This window comes from Falco rusticolus, chromosome 2 (assembly GCF_015220075.1).
Source record: "Falco rusticolus isolate bFalRus1 chromosome 2, bFalRus1.pri, whole genome shotgun sequence".
NCBI lineage: Eukaryota > Metazoa > Chordata > Aves > Falconiformes > Falconidae > Falco > Falco rusticolus.
The window spans coordinates 18,208,071-18,225,469 of NC_051188.1; the positions used below are offsets into that span (position 1 = coordinate 18,208,071).

Genomic DNA, 17,399 nt, shown 5'->3' on the forward strand with positions numbered 1-17,399 from the left:
CTCTTTGTTGGGCTTCTCTTTGATCTAGACCCATAAACCCTTGATTAGCTTGTCCCTCCTTATTATTAGTAGAGTACCGTGCATTTGAGCTCTTTACCGTGGAAGGGATAAAACTGGCTAGTAAAGTAAACAACACAGCAAAAGCAAATTCTCTGTTCATTTTGGTTATTAATCAGACCATTTGGAAAGCCTGTTGATTCAGATTTGTGTCACTTCAGTTGATTTGCTCTCTGCTGTTTTCAAATGGTTGCTCATCCTGTCTTCTGCAAACATTTTAAATGTTAAATGTAGATGTAGCATATATTGCAAGGCAAGTAATACCACATTTCTTCTCTTGATATAGCTTCTGGGATTATTTAACCTTTTTCAGGCTATTTTAAATCTTTGTCTGTACCTGTTCTATAGTAAAAGAAATCACTGTGCTTTTTATATGTTCAAATCATTCTGGAGAAGTTCACTAATGGAATATGTCTAATCTATTTAGTAAATGTAGTAGCTTTAGTATTAGAGTGAAGCACTAACTTGTACAAAATTGTTGTACAGCAGTTCTGCAGAAGTGACCTTCACATTCTTTAGAATGGGCTTATATTTCAAAAAGGACTGGAAATCTTGTAGGTGCATATTAGGAACTTCTGTGACACTTAAAAATTAAAAGATTATACTGGTCTTAAATTTTCTGTTACTTGTTTTGTGCAAGGACAGATTTTGCACTGAGTGTCTAAGATTCTGTCTTTTTAAAGAGTTGAGAGATGCCCAGCTTTTTACCCAAACCAAATAGAGGCATAGTGAGGTTACTGTATTAATGTAAACATACTCAAGATATTTGTATAAGCATAATTAACAAACCTCAGAAAAGGCAGTGTTTTAAGTCTGTTACACCATTCATTTGAATGAATTTTAAAAAACATTTGCTAAGTTTGATTTTCCTTATTAAATAGCAAACAAAAGTGGTATTGTTTTTGAAGCCATACAATGTTCTTTCTTTGGAGTTTTACTCTTTTACCTTATTTCCTGAAAATCTTTGTCAACTTGCTTTGAATTGAAGGGGAGGTATCTGAGCATTGTAGGGGTTTTGTTCAGTTACTTCTATGAATTCCCTGACCGTTGTTAGGGAATGATGATATATGGCCATCTTAGTTTCTGTTGATGAATAGAACAGTCGGCTGTACTTCCATTTATAGCAGCAAAAGAATCCTTTGGTTTTAGTATTGCTTTTAGAAGCTGATTTAAAATGTCTTTCTGTAAGAGCTTTCTTCCAAGAAATCATTGTATTTCACACCAAAATATGAAACAGGATTGTTTCTTGGTTTGTCAGCTGAGGACTGCAGTGTGCTGTTAGCATGTTTTTACTGTTCTGCCTTAGAATTTATGAAATCTCACTAAATAGCTTACCTGCTTTTTTTGTCTGTCTTTATGAGAAAACCTTGCATACTTTTATTCCAGAAGAGTGTATGAAATGCCAGGACTAAAATCAAAGAATAGCTGTAACTCAGTTGGAATAGGATTGTGATCTGAGTAGCATCTAATGGAATCAATGAAAACAAGTCTTGTCCTTTCTAGTTGATGGAAAGAAAAGCTGGTTCGTGTATTCTGTTTTGTTTTGTGGTTGTTTTTTTTTTAGTATGACTGAACTTTAGATCTGGCAAATGGTTAAGAAATGAATTCTAAAGAAACTGTCAAATCTTACAATATGAAGAAATTTTAGCAGTAGTGGAATGTGTTTGTCCCAGATTTTTCGCTGGTTGGAATATACTCTGGAAAAGAGGCAGAATGCTGACATTTCTTTGAGAAGATAGGTAATCAAGAGTATTTGGGGTTGGTTTGTACGCAGCTTCCTTTAAGCTTATCTACTATTACTTTCTCGGCAAATTTGATCTTAACATCTTCCCTCCCCAAGTCTGCAGGTGGTATTCTTCTGGTTCATATGTCATTTGAATTCTGATAGCACTGGTCTTGGTAGGTTTGCTAAGCAGTGTTAGAAAAATTGGCCAACACTTAAATGGTAATTAATTTTACGCTGTTATTAAAATAAGATGACAGTGCAGAACAGCAGTCTGGCAGGTGGGATTTTGTATTTGCAACCCTGTGTACATTGTGTCTGTCTGCATGAGAAAGAGAAGTGAGCACAGATTGTGTAGTTGCCATACAGTACTACTGCTGCTTGCAGTACTTTGTCAACAGCTGTCAGCAATACTTTGTGTAGAATAATGTTGTGAAATCTCGAAAAGCAATAAAGTGTTTCTCTTGCAAAGGATTTTTTCTGCTACTTCGATCGCCTTGCTGAAGAGATTGCACATTCATTGACATCACAGCAATCTCTTTATATGTGTTTTACTGTGTCTGGTGCTAAGGCCCAATTCCAGGTTTGAATCTCCTCCAGCTGCTGCAGTGAAGCATGACATCTGCTTTGTTTGACTGTTTTTGTTCCAGTTAGTCAATAGGCCAAACTTTAACGCTTAGTTTCATTGCAAAGGTAATTACTGTTAGTTGTTGAACACTGAAACAAGTTTAAGATTGCTGGTTGCTCTAATTCCAGTTCCCAAATGCATTGTGTTATCCTCTCAATAGTGCACTGTCAGTAACTGTGCAAAATACACTGGACAAAACCTTCCTTTGATATAAAAATCTATTTGCTTTATTATTGCTGTTAATTGCTTGTCAGAAATACTTGAACAAATTAACTTTACGTTAAAATTAAGACTTTAGTAATTGAAAAACTTGTTCCTCATCCTAACAGTGTGGGCTGCTTTTTGGTGCATGTCCACTTTTCAGTGTTTTAACCTGTGGCCAGTACCAAAACTGCCCTGTTTAATCACAGGTGTGGTTGCCTTTGAGTTGTTTGTTTGTTATTTAAGCAGGGTGCCTTTCCTGCTGATTGCTCAGTTCCACTGGCTACCATTAACAGTTCAAGGCTTTCTGGGGCCTAGAGTCCACTTTTGCTGCTCTGCCATACTGTTTGGATGCTTGATGGATTGTTTCTAATGACATTTCCACCAGGAAGCATAGATTTTATTTTTCCTCTGTGACATAACTCACGTTTCTTTATTCAGAGCAGTGTTGTAAAGGTAAGACATAATGCTGTCTATATGAGCAGCATTGAGAGGAGAGGTGGTGTATAACTGTGCATAATCTGCATCGAAAGAGACTAGTCTTTTCTACGTGTGTGAGCATGTGTGTATATGTAGCCATTTTAGTTTGTTAAATACTCCTTTGTTAAGTATATGTACAGCCTCTGAGTATTACAAACACCATCAGTTCTGTATTGTGTATTTTTAAATATAGCTGTGGTCTCTGTGTGTTCCTTGCACAGTACCTGTGTCCCCCCACATTTTTTATTCACCTAATGAGAAGGCTCATGAACTCTGAAAGAGACTTAAGTGTTGCTTTTTTAAATTTGGATTTGGTCAGGTGTAATAATAGTGGGCAATTACAACGTTTACTGAAATCAAATGATCTGTTGGAGACAGAGTATCTGCATCCAGTATTGTTGCTATACATTTTTGCTTTTTGGCTAATTTTTGGCCCTTCATGTATAAAGTATTAATATAACTGAATTGTCATGAATAAATGGGTGAAATAATAGTGTTGTTCGCGCTGCTAGTTCCATATGCCATGAAGGTAAAGCCTTGCTGTAGAGGGATGTAGACAGGTGAGATTTCCTTTAAGGGAGAAACATCTTTTCCTTAGCTTTTTCTGCATTTAGTCACTCCATCACTGTGAGATGGTGAGGGTCATGTTCTGGGTGCACTTCTAGCAGTGAAGGGCTCTCTGAAAGAGGTGAGTGCTCTCTCGGTCCTTGACATGACACCTGTGTATCTGCAATACCAAATTACATTGGTGTTTCTTCCACCATATATTACTGTGTATCATAGATAATTTGCTCTTCTCGAGAGCTTTTTCAGGTTCTTTGTTTGCTTTCTTTCCTGGGAGAATTTGTAACTCTTCTTGAGAGTTCTCAGTTATTTCATCTTCCTTCCTCTCCCAGTGTTTGCTTGTATTTTTCAAGCTAGATTGTCCTGTTTTAGCCCAAATACTGTTTTGTAAATATGTTGGTCAAAATGTATCAATATGAATTACCATAATTAAAATTGAATCACTTGAGCCATCAATGAGGGCTTCTAATGTAGTCAAATTTTGTGTATCTACCTTTCAGATTAATTAATTTGTTTAATTCCATGCTTTAGATCACTGGGTCTTGCAATGGCACCTCGTGTGAGATTTCTTCAAAAAGTTCAGAAACAGCTATGTGCAAGTGAGGCAGCTGATGGGACAGATCACTTGAAGGAGACAGAGCAAAATAAAAATGCCCTCTCGATAAATGAGGAAGGAGTGGAGAAATGCAGAACTAATTTCAGTGGAAGGTTGTCTGTTAACAGAACAAAGGAAAAGGAGAGAAGGAAAGAAACTGAAGAATGTTCTGCTGCCAGTGAAGGTGCTGAAGAGAGTGAGTCTGAGGATGAATCAAAAGAAGTATCTAAGGAGGAAGAAAAAGAAGTTCCTGTACCAAGTAGGGTACTAAACCCAGCCTCTGTGCAGTCCTTTGAAGATGATGACGATGACGCTGAAGATATTGATTTGCTGACAGTGAAACAACGGAATGTTTTTGGTGTGGAAGCTAAAGATAATCCAGAACAGGTAAGTGCACTTTACAGTAAGGCTTGTGAATCTTAATGATTTTGTATTGGACATGCTCCAAGTAAGGAGGAGGAGAAAAGACAACATTCTGCTCCTAGCAGAATACTCGCTTGAAGTCAGATGTGTTGTCCATATGTATCAGAGGTCAGAATTGCTCCCAAAAGATAAGTGGTGTGACTTAGGCTTTTATCATTTTGTATTTGCATAAAAAATATCCTTGTAGTCACTTTAGTTTTTCAATAACATGATTTGGATACCTGGGAAATGTTGATGGTTTTAATTCTTATCACTTACTAATTTGCTTGTATCTCTTTAAATAGCTGCCACGTTCAGTCATAATTTTGATGCTGTGCCACAGTTCATAGCACAGTTCATGGGAACCAAACTGCAATATATGATGGGCCACTTCCCGATACAAATCATTAAATGATCTTTACAATAATGTAACCTTCAAACCGTGATTTTTACTGTCAACAGGATCTTTACTATTAGGAATTGAGCCAGTATCAAAGAGAGCCAGCATGCACTTCTTGTAAGCATGGTTCTAAAGGCTTATTAAAAGTATTTATGTAGATCTTTCATTTCCTTGGCGAGTAGCTTTATAATTCAAGTTTTCTATGTCCTTGGTGTTCTGAGAAATATTGCTTTCATTTAATCTTTAAATACAGTGTTACAGTAAGGATGGTTTTGGGTTTGTTTTCTTTTTCTTTTTTTTTTTGCGTTGTTATTTCTATAAAACAGATTTGGTAATGTGCATATTGTGAATTTTTTGTGTATCCTTTACTATCTAGCATTACATATCATGTATTTCTGTAGTAAAGGGATCCAAGTGAAATAGCCATCTGGTTCAGCAAGATGTTTTTCTGATCTTATATGCATGCAAGGGGAGCCTCCTGTTAAGCAAAATATTTATTTTTCCAACTGGTATTTTAAATCTTTTTTTTTCTGTGCTGTTATTTAACAGCACAGGGCACTTGTCATGAACTTGGGCTATTCAGCCCACTAACTGCATTTATAAGCAGCATCTTTCCTTGAGTATTTAGTGAAGCATATAAACTAGCTTTATCAGGTAACTTTGTCGAAGATGTGCAGTTGAAGAGTAACTGTCTGCACTCTTTCCTTTACTATGAGGAGGCTGCCACAAGTGCCATCTTGTCTGAGAACAGGGAGGAGGATGCTCCTGGAATTACCTTTCTGTTCCTGTTATTCTAAGCCTGAGCTGCCCTGCCCTGGCACAGCCACTGCCTGGCTGCGGCTTATACTTGTTAATAAATTTCAATTTCATGTAGAAAAGAAATTGCTCCTTTGAAAGCAAAGTGGAGCGAAAGATTTCTGCCTTAGTTAAAAGAATGGTGTTCTCACAGCTGTCATATTGCTCCCACAATTTTTCATTCTGAAATAGACAGGCAATTTCATGTTGCTTTTGTTTGTTGGAAAGTGAACTGGGAAGTTTTGTTCAGGAAATGGTAAAAGGAGAAACTTGATGTAAAAGAATGAACAAAAGAAATTTTATTGAAAGTACTAGTGATTTAGAAAATAATTTGGAACCTTGCTGGGTAACCTTTTAACATTTTTCCAGCATTAAACGTTTATAAGTTAGTGTATGCTCAGGCAAGTCAGACATTATTTTTTGTGTTTCAGTGTTAATAAAACTGCAGTGAGGGTTAGTGGTTTGTACTAGTGGTTTGTACTTGGCGTGCAAGTGTGGAAGGCCTTGCATCACCTGAAACCTCTTGTACGTGGGGGCATAATAATGGAATAGCTATTTTTCTAAGTAGCTGTGAACAAAAAATCAAAAGTTTCAAGATACGTATTATGATGTACTTAAAATATAATCTAAATAATCTCCTTCAGAAATGCCTATGAGCATACTCTGCCTAACTGCGGGAACTATTCTTGGTTGATGCATATGATAGTGTGGTGTTTATTATTCTATGCCGCTTCTATATGAAAATTCAACAATTTTCACAGTAAAATAAGGCAATAGTGGAATGTTTCAAATGTAATGATTTTTTTTTTTGTTTTAGTAGGAATAAGAGAATAAAGGTTCCTGTCACTAATCATATATTGTCTTTTAATGTTTCGGTATGCAAATTCACATAATAGAAATTACATAGAAAGGTGCAGGCATTGTGCATCCTTTTTTATGTGTATGCCTCAGCACCACATTTTGTGGGTGTTAAAACCAAATTGGTAACTTCCAACAGTTCCTATGTGTTTTCACGTGTGTTTATTTTCTGGATAAAGGTTTTGAAGTGGTTATTCAGTTTCTATCTGTTCTGCATCAGTTCATATCTAAAGAATTATAAAGAACTGATTCCTCTGGTATGTGAGAAGCACTGTGCAGTGTGAGTGCAGTTTTCCTGTTGCTGTGTGTTGCAGTGTCCTTCTAGGGAGGTCTTGGGAACCAGTTTAACTATAGCGTACTGAATTGTTGCTGCATTTCTAGGATGACACAGGCATTGATAGTATCAAATGCTGCAGAGTCTGGAAGTATGAACATAGAGTGTATACTTGACTAGATCAGTTAGGAGGTTTTTTAATATCTATTCTGTGTGTTAAATAAGATGTGTTTCCACAGGACTCCTTAGTATGTGATCATCTAATTGGGAAATTATGAGCGTACCCACAAAGGTTGAACTGAGTTTGCATTTATGCTTTTAATGTGTGTGATTGATTTTGCAATTTCACTGTTCTTAGATTATGCTTCTTGTTGACAGCAAAACAGTCCCACTGCAATTGTTGAGCTTCAGGATGTTTTTGTAAATGGAAACATTACATCCAGTTTCAATGTTTTAATAGCTGGTTTTGGAGACAGCATAGCTTCCTCATCCTTGTGTCTTCCCTAGCTCCAGTGGAAGAAAGCAGCAAGAGGAGGTGTTAGGCTGGCTCCGAGTATCCTGTGTGGTGGTGTAGTGCCCAGACTTTTGATTCCAGGTGGTGTGGGCTCATCCATCTTTGTAACAAGGGGAAGGAACTAGGCAAAAGGAGCAGGCGTTATTTAAACTGATGATGGAGTAGAAGGGGATTTGTGTGACTGACTTAGAATATTTTGGTTTTGTTGACTGTCCACGGTACCCAACCCAACGGTGAAAGGTAGGTCATGGTGTAAAGTGAGACATCCAATGTTAGTTCTTCTAATAGCATGACTTGTGGCTCGATTCCTCTCTTTTCTCTTTCCCTTTCTTAGTGAGGCCCTTGGCTGCGTGCATACTTTGTCTCCATCATTTTGTGACAACAGAGAGAAAGAAAAATCTATTCTCTGCCGTGCTGTGTAAAAGAAGCCTTGGATAAGATGAAAGCTATTGGCAGATATTACAATTTTGTTATGAGCTTCTGAGCTCATTTTTTAAGTTACTCACTAGTCGCCCTATTTATGGATTTTACTTAAATATGTTGGGATTTTTTGCTGGTGATATAACTCATGGGACTTATGCATAAGAACATTGTACTTCTAAATAAAAAGGTCAGCTATATGCATAGAGGCATTAGCACATATGCAATATTTAGCTGTTGTGTTAACATTATGGAAATCATTAGTTTAAAGTGCATTTAATGGTATTAGCAGTATTTATGTAAAGACTGTAAGTACTCCCTGGTTACAAACTTCGTTTTTAATGCTATTTTTATGAAACTTGTTTTTGCATTTTGAAATGCAAATGCTATACTTCTTAAGCTTCGAGCATTATTTTGAGAACTAAGATTAAGCCTATAGTAGTTTCTTCTTGGATTTGTTCATACTTTGACAGCATGTGATGTCTCACAAGATGACTTAGACTTATCTTCTGCTATTGAATTTTCTGGTGTTGGGTGCAGAATATTGAACTCCTGAGTTCTTAAGATTGCTGTGACTCCCTCCCTGCTTCCCCATCTCTTGTTTTATGGACCCCTAAGACTTCTCAAGTGGGGTATTTACTGGCTGCTTGGAACACTCTAGTAAGCAGAAGAATACAGAGGGCTGCCTTAAATCTAATTGCAGATTCCTTGGAGTTAGTCTGGACTCTTGAAGAGCCCACTGTTTGAATGCTGTAACTATGAATTTTATATGCTACAATTCTGTCTCAGCTAGCTGGCTTGCCTTGTAATCCAGTAACATTACGTATTGTGGAATTTTCTTACACTTCTCAGACACATAAACACTGTAAACTGACATATTATGACCTGGGTATGTATGTGTTTATAAAACCAGGAAAGAACAGACAAGGGTAAATCTCCCTAACTAGAGGTCATGGGTGAGTCTAAACCAAGAAACAGAGTGATAGCTAGTTGTACTGTGGACTTTGCACAGAAAAGGATCAAGAAAACGTCATTTAACATGCACCAAAGTGAGGACATAGTCCTCTAGAATTTTCTTCTGTGATGTTGAGAAGAAAGCCTGTTACACTCCACAGAAATCAAAATTAATTTTCAGAGATGTGACTCATCTTGATTGCTTCTTTTACATTGGCTTTTCCTTATCAATGGGATTTATCCTGTTCCATGTTATGAGATTTTCACCAATCTTGTGTTTATATACTGCTTTTTCTGTGTGAAGCATCATCTCATTCCTTTTACCAGCTCTTACTAGCTCTTATTCTTACGCTTTTGTATTAATTAATTTTAAATTTGTGACTTTGTCTCCTTGATGCTTTTCAGGGGTTGGCAAGATAGAAACTATCCAAAGGAGAGAAGAAGCAAGGGAGCAAGCTGGCTGACTCTTGTAGTGGCATTTTTTCCCTTAGGGATAGCCTTCTTTGCTCCTGCAGTAGCAGTGTGTTGTGTCCGAGAGAAGAAAGCTGCTTCGGGCATCCTGCTAGCTATAAAAAAGAACAATTCCTTGGAGACAGGTTGCAAAGCTAGCATTCTGGCAGAGAAAAATATAGAAGTTATTTATTTGTAAGTTAAATAAAAGTCAATACTGTGATACATTATGTACCATAAATTCTCCTTCCTAGAGAATGCAAGTGCCTTAGGTTCTCAGCCTAGTAACAGTGTGCTTGTGTCTTTCTAGTTGAATTACAGCAAGTAATGATTTATACGAAGTACAGAATATTTGCATACAAGTGAAGCAGGCTTATCTTTGGATATTAGCCCAAGTGATTAAAGGATCCAGTGTTATGAAAAAATACCTTTTATCAGCCTTGAGTGGGAATGAAACCTGCTGACGGTACCTCAAGCATCTTTATGCACAGCAGCCAACACAGAATGCATTCCACAAAGTAGATGGAAAATTTTAAAGAAATCACATTTTCTTTCCATGCAATTTCAGTAACTTAAATACAACCAAAACTTGTTTTTTTAAGAGTGTCTATGATGTGCAGTTATATATTCTATCTAATTTTTAAAAGCCTAGTAATTTAGGAGTGCTTCTGTAAGCTACACAAAGGACAGAGCAAGAACATTTTGTGTTCTTGGACTTCTCCTCCTCAGATTTGCAGGGATATTCATTCCCCTGGCTTTATTATTTTAAATTAGAACATTCATGACTTGCTAGATTAAACTGCGTAACAGAGGCTTTTCAGACAGTCCTTTGTAAAAAACCACAATCCACGTTAAACTCCAGATCCATAGATCACTTATTGTTTTAATCTTTTTTTCATTGCTCTTTCAGGTTACCTGCTTTAGCACCCTTCTGTCTGCTCCACGTCCATCTTCCAATTTCTCTAGTGATTTCTATTTCAGATAATTTTCTAGCAACTTACTAAGAACTTCCATAGTTTATGAAAAATTCACTTCAAATATTTAGATTTCTTGCATCTTTAAGGCAGCATTCCAGACATTTGTGCCAATCCCTGTGATGTGTAGGAAAATTTTAAAATATATAAGATTTGAAGTGTCTGAGTTACTGGTAAGCTATATATTTCACATAAATATCTGCTATATATCTCTTAAAGTATGCGTGCCGCACAAAATTGTCATTTTAAGTATTTTTAATCATGTTTAAAATCTGGGTAGAAAGTATAATTTATGAATTGTATTTGAATGTCTGTCCTTATTACAGATGTTAGCTTTCTATACCATAATCTATGGAGTACATAATTCTGATGTGCTGGGCTTTGCTTCTGTGGTAAATTTTACATTTCAAGGTACTTTTGAACCATTGTGAACTGTGGTATTTTTGAAGCCCACAGTCCATGTTGTGGACCTTTGTTGTTTTTGTAAATAAGCATCTGATGCAAAAAGATGCTAGATGTGTAAGGGACTTGCTTTGAATATTTTTGTTAAAGCTTTTTGAAAAGTACCTTATCCTTTGAGCCAGGAAAGGCTTCCCCAGATCTGATAGGAGTTGTTCACAGGTCAGTGGCTTTTGCAGCTGGCTGCAACATGCAGCTTGTCTTCTAGAACAAGGGATGTTCACAAGTTAGTAGCAACTCTAGCACACTTCTGAACTAAGCAATGCCACCTTTTTATTTTAGTTAGTGAAGCTGTGGGTTAAAAAAAAATCCTTAATTCCATATGCCATCTGAATCAGCCTCACAAGTTGTCTTCACTGTGCTGAAGTATCAGATCGTTTGCTGTCCTAATGAATGGAAGCTATTTTGCAAAGTGTTTCTGTGACTAACTTCACTGAAGGACTTTGAGCTCATGTTGAACAGTGTAAGTTTTGTACCTGTTCTTTAGTGAAGATCTTTCTGCAGGATTGATGGTTTGTCCAGTGCAGAGTGATGTGAGCAGGCTAGACTATTACGTGCTCAGGTTTCAGCATCTGGTGCAAATTCAGCTTGCAATGAGGTATGCTTTGTCTTGTGATTGAATAGACCCAAAATGACTGTGAGATGCATGATCTTGTATCTCAAGAAGTATTAGGGTACTGTATGATTTAAAATGATTCACTAAAATTTCATTTGTTAAATACTTCTAGTAGGTTACTCAGGCCTGCAGTAATAACCTCAGTTTTAATTATGCTTAATCACTGATGTATAGCCATGTTTAATATATCGCAGCAGTTTCATAGATGGGGGTGAGCCAGATACTCTGCATTAAAACTGCCTAGTTTTAATCAATATTCTCCAGAACCATAGGATTTTTAAAATCTAAATTGCCACGGTTTCCTTTAAAATCATTAGTGCCTGAATGGTTGCTGAGTGATGGCATTGGAAGTATTTGTAAGTGACACAGTTTTTGGATAAGTGATTTTCTGTAAGTTGAATGCTAAAATTGGGAAATGCTACTAGAAATCATATACAGCACTAATTTTTAAAGGCAATGCTGCTTCCTGAAATAGTAATAAAGCAGACTGGCTAACAAATAGATCTGGCTACTGTCAGCAAGATGTGTAGTTAAAATTATGAGAATTATTCTTTCCTGTATATGTGAGTATCTTCTCCAATACAGACATCTGCTACTGCAAGCACTGCTTATTAAACTGCCCATACTAATTTTAAACTATTTTGGGGCAGATTTCTGAATTTGTGTCTGAGCTGTGTAATTTTTGGCTGGAATAATTTGATAATTATCGAAAAAAATGATCGTGGTTTTGGTGGTGATTCATCAGCTGTTAGCCAAAATGAGTCCCTGGGTAATTCATGACAGTATCACTAACATGCACATTGTAATTTTATGACTATTTTAAAAAGGAGAAAGTCTGTGCAGTACACTTTTTCCAAACAGTGACCTCCTGACTGGCCAGGAGCTAGGCCAGTGATCACAGAAAATCCGTTTGGTCATGTGGAGCTGATGCTCCTTGTTTCCATAAGACTTTTGATTTGTCCCACCTCTGAAAAATTGTAGTGTTGGCAGGAGCAGCTGGGAGAGAGTGTCTTACCTTCTGAAGGATGGGCTCTCTGCTCTCTGTTTTGGGTGTAAGGAAACAGCTACTGCCTCTGGGGATAAAAAAATCTCTTAAGGGAGCTTTACTTTGAATGAGTGAAAGGAAATTAAAACAATTAAGGCCACAGCCACTGGCTTTATTTCAGTCAAAAATAAATGAAATGTAAATGAAATGTAAATCTCTTTGGGCCAGCCTGGTGGTGAAGTCTTAGCGATCTTTCCATCCTTCATTACCTATACCATGCTGTTCCTGTGGTAGCTTTCAGCTTATTTCAGTGCAGGGTTTTTCCTCTCCTTTGCCCAAGCTGCGCCTGTGTGTGTTCCTCCTGTGGGAAATCTTGATCTAGCTGATGCTCACTGGATCAAGATAGACTGCTTTGTCTGCTCCTTATGGCCCTGTATGCTCTGTATGGACCCCTGTGAAGTAATAGGGTTGTGCCTGAGAAGTGAGATGTCTGGCAAACATGCCCGAGGAAGATGTGGCTGTGTTAGTAAATCCCTCAGAAAAAGCACACAGACAGGAGGTAGTGTTGATGTCCTCGAGCAAGGGAAACCCACTGGAAAACAAAATGGCAAATGTAACTTTTTGATAAGCTAAATGGCAGTATAATTTCTCTCAGATCCGTCACCTGCATGGCCAAGATCACAAAGCATTATTTAAAACTGTGTTTAATAATATTTTCCTGTGTTAATGTTGACTATGCTTCTTGCAAAGAGACTGTGCAGGTAGGCACCTGGAAAAGAAAAGCCAGCATTGCTAGTATTGAGATTTTAAGATCAGCTTTTCCTGTTCATTTTAAACTGGATCTGCTGACAGTGCTATCCTTGTTTCCATAATCTCTGCATTGAGCAAAACTAGTGTTAGTTGATGTTTTATTTCCATTGATGCTTTCTGAATCAGAGTGCTAGATAGAGGCCTCAAAACACCAGCTCTGCAGTGGCAGTTTTCTATCAGGTTCTGAACAGAAGGACTGGGTCTTGCAGAGCATAAAATGACAGCATGTATTTCTGTGTCTGTAGGTCTCTTGCTGCCTTGGTGGAGAAATAATGCGTATACCTCATAATTTTTGGGAAACAGTATTTTTGGAGTCATCACTTCCCCCTGTAAATACAGTACTAGTCTTGAGTCTGACTGGTCTGTACTTTTGGGTGGTGGTCTTGCATTTGGCTTCCTTATATCTCATTAGTGCAGGGCAGGGGCTTCTGGTGAGGTGGCAGATCCCAGTGTCACTCCCAAACTTTTTTTTTAAAAAAAAAAAAACCAAAAAAACAAGCCACAAAGGGCAATAAAGAACAAGCTGATAATACCAAAATGCATATTAACAGCTGCATTAAGCCTTTCTGTCTGAGGCTTGTTTACATTAAGATACACTGAAAGCCAAAATGTACTTCAGCCATAGCTGTTCACAGACTTGGGCTGCAGCAGGCACATGTTCTGCAGGATGCTGTTATATTCCAGCCAAAGGAAGTCATGGGTTTGGGCTTGCAGAAATGGGTAATTCCTCAGTTTGCTCATGTATTTTGGGAATTGCATGCTGATCTAGTATTACATTCTCTCTGCTAAAGAATAAATCTCTGTGAACTGTTGTTACTTCCTGTGATGTCTAGCTGTTGTGAGATTGAGCATGGGAAGAGAGCAACTTTTAAGGACTTCTGTGAAAGTTTACACGTCCCAGCCCATGGATGAGTTCTGTATTTGCAAGACAGGTCTTCACTGTGTTTTCTAATGGCCTGTTTCTTGATGTTTTCACTTCAGGTTGAAATTTGACTCACTTGAATTGGAAATGGAAGTATATTTGCAGAATGAAGTTAAAATTTTGAATTGTTGTTTTCATGGTGTTTTCATTGCTATTTGTGGAGCAATTTTAGGGTCTCAGATAAAATGCTAGTTGTTTTATTTATCTTTTTTTGTTTAACAGCTGTGGGTTATTGTAATTTGTTGCTTTCTCTAGCTTTTGTGCTAATAGCTTCCCAACAGTGTTGTCTGAAAAGTATAAATAAGTTCTTATCTATTAATTTTTATGGTGGTCACAAAAAGCTGGAGCTTTATAAGAATAAGTATGCCATCTGAAATATATGTATGTGTGTGTGTGTGTGTATATGTTTATGTTTGTATGTTACATGTCAGAATGATGTGGTAATAAGAAAATAATGACCAGTAGTGGAAATCAGGAGGTGCTGTCAGTGAGAGACTGGTAGGTCTGTGGGTGTTGATGCAAAGTGTATTTTGAGCAGTAGATTGAATAGAAATATTCTTCTGATTTCCAGCTTTAGGACACAGATTTTGAATAGGAGTTTCTAGTGTGTGGCTCTTAGACCAATTTAGAAGCAGTGTTGGGAGAAGTAGGTGCATTGTAAAAGAAAGCTTTTTAAGTAGCTGTGACAGAAGCAATTAGGACTGATGCCAAGAGGGGATTGAAGGGAGAAGGGAAGGTAAGGTGAGAGACCAGAGCTGAAAGGCAATAGTTTTGTGTGGGAATGACAAATATATAACCCATCTTTCCAACCTGATCCTTGGGGATCCTCAGGGGTACTGTCTGCAGATTCCCGTCCTCTTAACATTGTGTTTCATGAAAAGTTGTACCACCTTTTTTGTGTTGATTTTTGAATATGTGTGTGTTGTTCAGTTACCACAGTTTTGAACACTGAGTGCTCAATTAGTGTGTGATGTCTTTTCCTACAGCTCTTTATTGCTACAGTAGTTGCATTTTATAGATGCAAAGGGAAGTGGTCATCTGGTCTGACTTCCCTGGATATTATAACCATGTTATTTTACACTGTCATTCCTGTATTGAATGCAGAAATGGAAATTTGCATAAGTGCATCTTTCAAAAGGCATCCTGTCTGGATCTAGAGACATGAAGATTAAAAATCTGCCACTACTAGTAACTTTTTCCAGTGATTTAACTCATTTGTTCAGGTTGTGTTGAAGAGGTAGATACAGGATTGAAGAACAAAGACAGCAGAGGACATGATAAGAGGACAGCAGCCAAGAGTAAAGATATTCCAATAAATATTCCTTTGGCCTGCAAGAGAGGCTTTATTTTAGCACATAGAAGAATGTGAGAAGAAAATGTGATACCGTTATGGAGGAGGTGAATGATAGGATATAAATTGAAAATGCCATGTGCAAATGCAAATTAAGGCAGCATTTAGCTTAGGGACACTTTGTTACTGAATGTTATCAAATGTTGCAAGTAATTTGGAAGTCATACCGTAGTTCCTTAGGTATGAAAAAGATGATGTGGGAGTTGAAGGTTGAATATTTTGACTGACCGAGCTTGAGTGAAATTTCTGCTCCTTGCTGGTTCAAGTATTATAATTAGCTTAACAAGGCAAGCCTTAAAAGAAAGAGAACTGTTTTATGTACCGTGTCTGCAGGTAGTTTTTTCTCTTTGGTTTCAAGATCAGCATTTACTCTAAGCCAAGGAGATGTTACATTTTCATCAGTCAGTTTTGTTCTTGTGGCTCTACTTTCACAATCCTTTTTTAATGTGGGAAACTTAAAGCATAAATTACTTTGACTTCTCTCCATTTTCAAGAAGTATTTTATTTGGTTTTAGTGCAGCTGAATTTTTCAGTGAGTCATTGAAGCTAATCAATCTTGATATTTCTCTGTTACTGCTAATCTTTTATGCTTGGAAAAATAACATCTTTATATTTTATTTTATCTTTGGTCACTTTTTAAGCACTTATGAGCAATAATAGTCTTCTGAAACATTTCATGATGTAATGTAGAGCAGCTGCTAATGATTAAAACTAAGACAGCTATAATGGAATATTTACTGCGTAAAATGAGAAGATACTAATAAGTAAATAGTGGTATGAGAAATGTTAAATTCTTCTAGTGGAAAAACACTGGAAAATCGAAATGTAAGTTTAGGTTAAGTCTTTCTATCAAGTGTGAGCATCTCATTGAAACACAAGTGTTGGCATGCTGTTTTCAGTTTTTGCCTTTAGTTACTGGAATAATAGTTAAAAGGAATTTCAAATGATGCTGCTGTTAATGTACTCACATTAATGTAATGTAAGTGCTGTGGTCTCTGAAATGGGTGGAGCTGTCTTGGCATCCACCCTGTGCTAGTGTTGGGGTAGGTGGTAGCTGATGTGGTTGAAAACTGATTTCGCTTATTGTCCTTTTTCTGTGGGTCTTCAGCCTGAAGAATTTATTGCCTGTGTGGCTGTACAGGCATCTCTGATTTCCTTCGCATGGTAACATATTCTCGTGTTGGAACTTCTTGACCCTATCTACAGAGCCAGGCAATTCCTCAGATATTTTCTTGAAAAAAAGATGTAAAGTAAATCATAGCAGATCATTATTTTACATTAAGATTTTGTGCCTGTCTGAATCTTAGGAGGGAATCTAGAAAAGGGCATGCTCTCTGCTGTTGCAAGATGTTGGCTACCAAGCTGATACAGCAACTATGATATATCGGTTAGGTAAGAAAAATCTTACTATCCCCATAGGGTGAATGAGAAGGGAGTTCAGGAGGAGGCTTTCCTGAGTGCTGGCATTTTGCTGGAGTGAGGCAGGTGACAGACTGGAAATATTTTTTTTTTTTCCAGTTGCTCATCTTTGCCTGGATGGGGTGGTGGCTGTGTCCCCATGGGAGGCTGGGAGCAGGACAGGCTGTGGGGAGCTGTGCTATTACAGCTGCAGGTTGCTGCTGCTGTGAGAGGCACCCACGGGCAGGGCTGAGGGTTTGTCAAGCAAGTCACAGCTGCTTCCTGAGGGCCCAAGGTGGAAGTGCTGAAACTGGCACTTGGCTTCTGCTGCGAAACAACTTGAGCTGCCCTGGCAGTAGATGTCTGTGCTTCCTTGTGTCTCACCTGTTTACTGCTTTAGTTTCTTTCAGGAACAGTGTGCTGCACCGTTCCCCCTCTCCTGGAGGAGTGACTTTGCTGCATGGTTCCTGGTGGGTTGTATGATAACTCTGAAGATACTCACTGAGTTAGATAAAGGGGGAATTAATGGCAAGGAGTTTAGCATTTAAACTGGAGGAACAGGTAGCTGT

The 17,399-nt window shown here is 37.7% G+C and overlaps 1 protein-coding gene across 1 annotated transcript in view; it reads left to right on the top strand.

The window, feature by feature from the left end:
• Positions 1 to 17,399, top strand: part of DDX10 (DEAD-box helicase 10) — a 192,195-nt gene that overhangs the window by 50,930 nt on the left and 123,866 nt on the right. Inside the window, exon 13 of the mRNA XM_037377027.1 lies at positions 4,185 to 4,635. Coding sequence (XP_037232924.1) covers positions 4,185 to 4,635 — 451 coding nt within the window. The remainder of the gene's footprint in view (positions 1 to 4,184; positions 4,636 to 17,399) is intronic.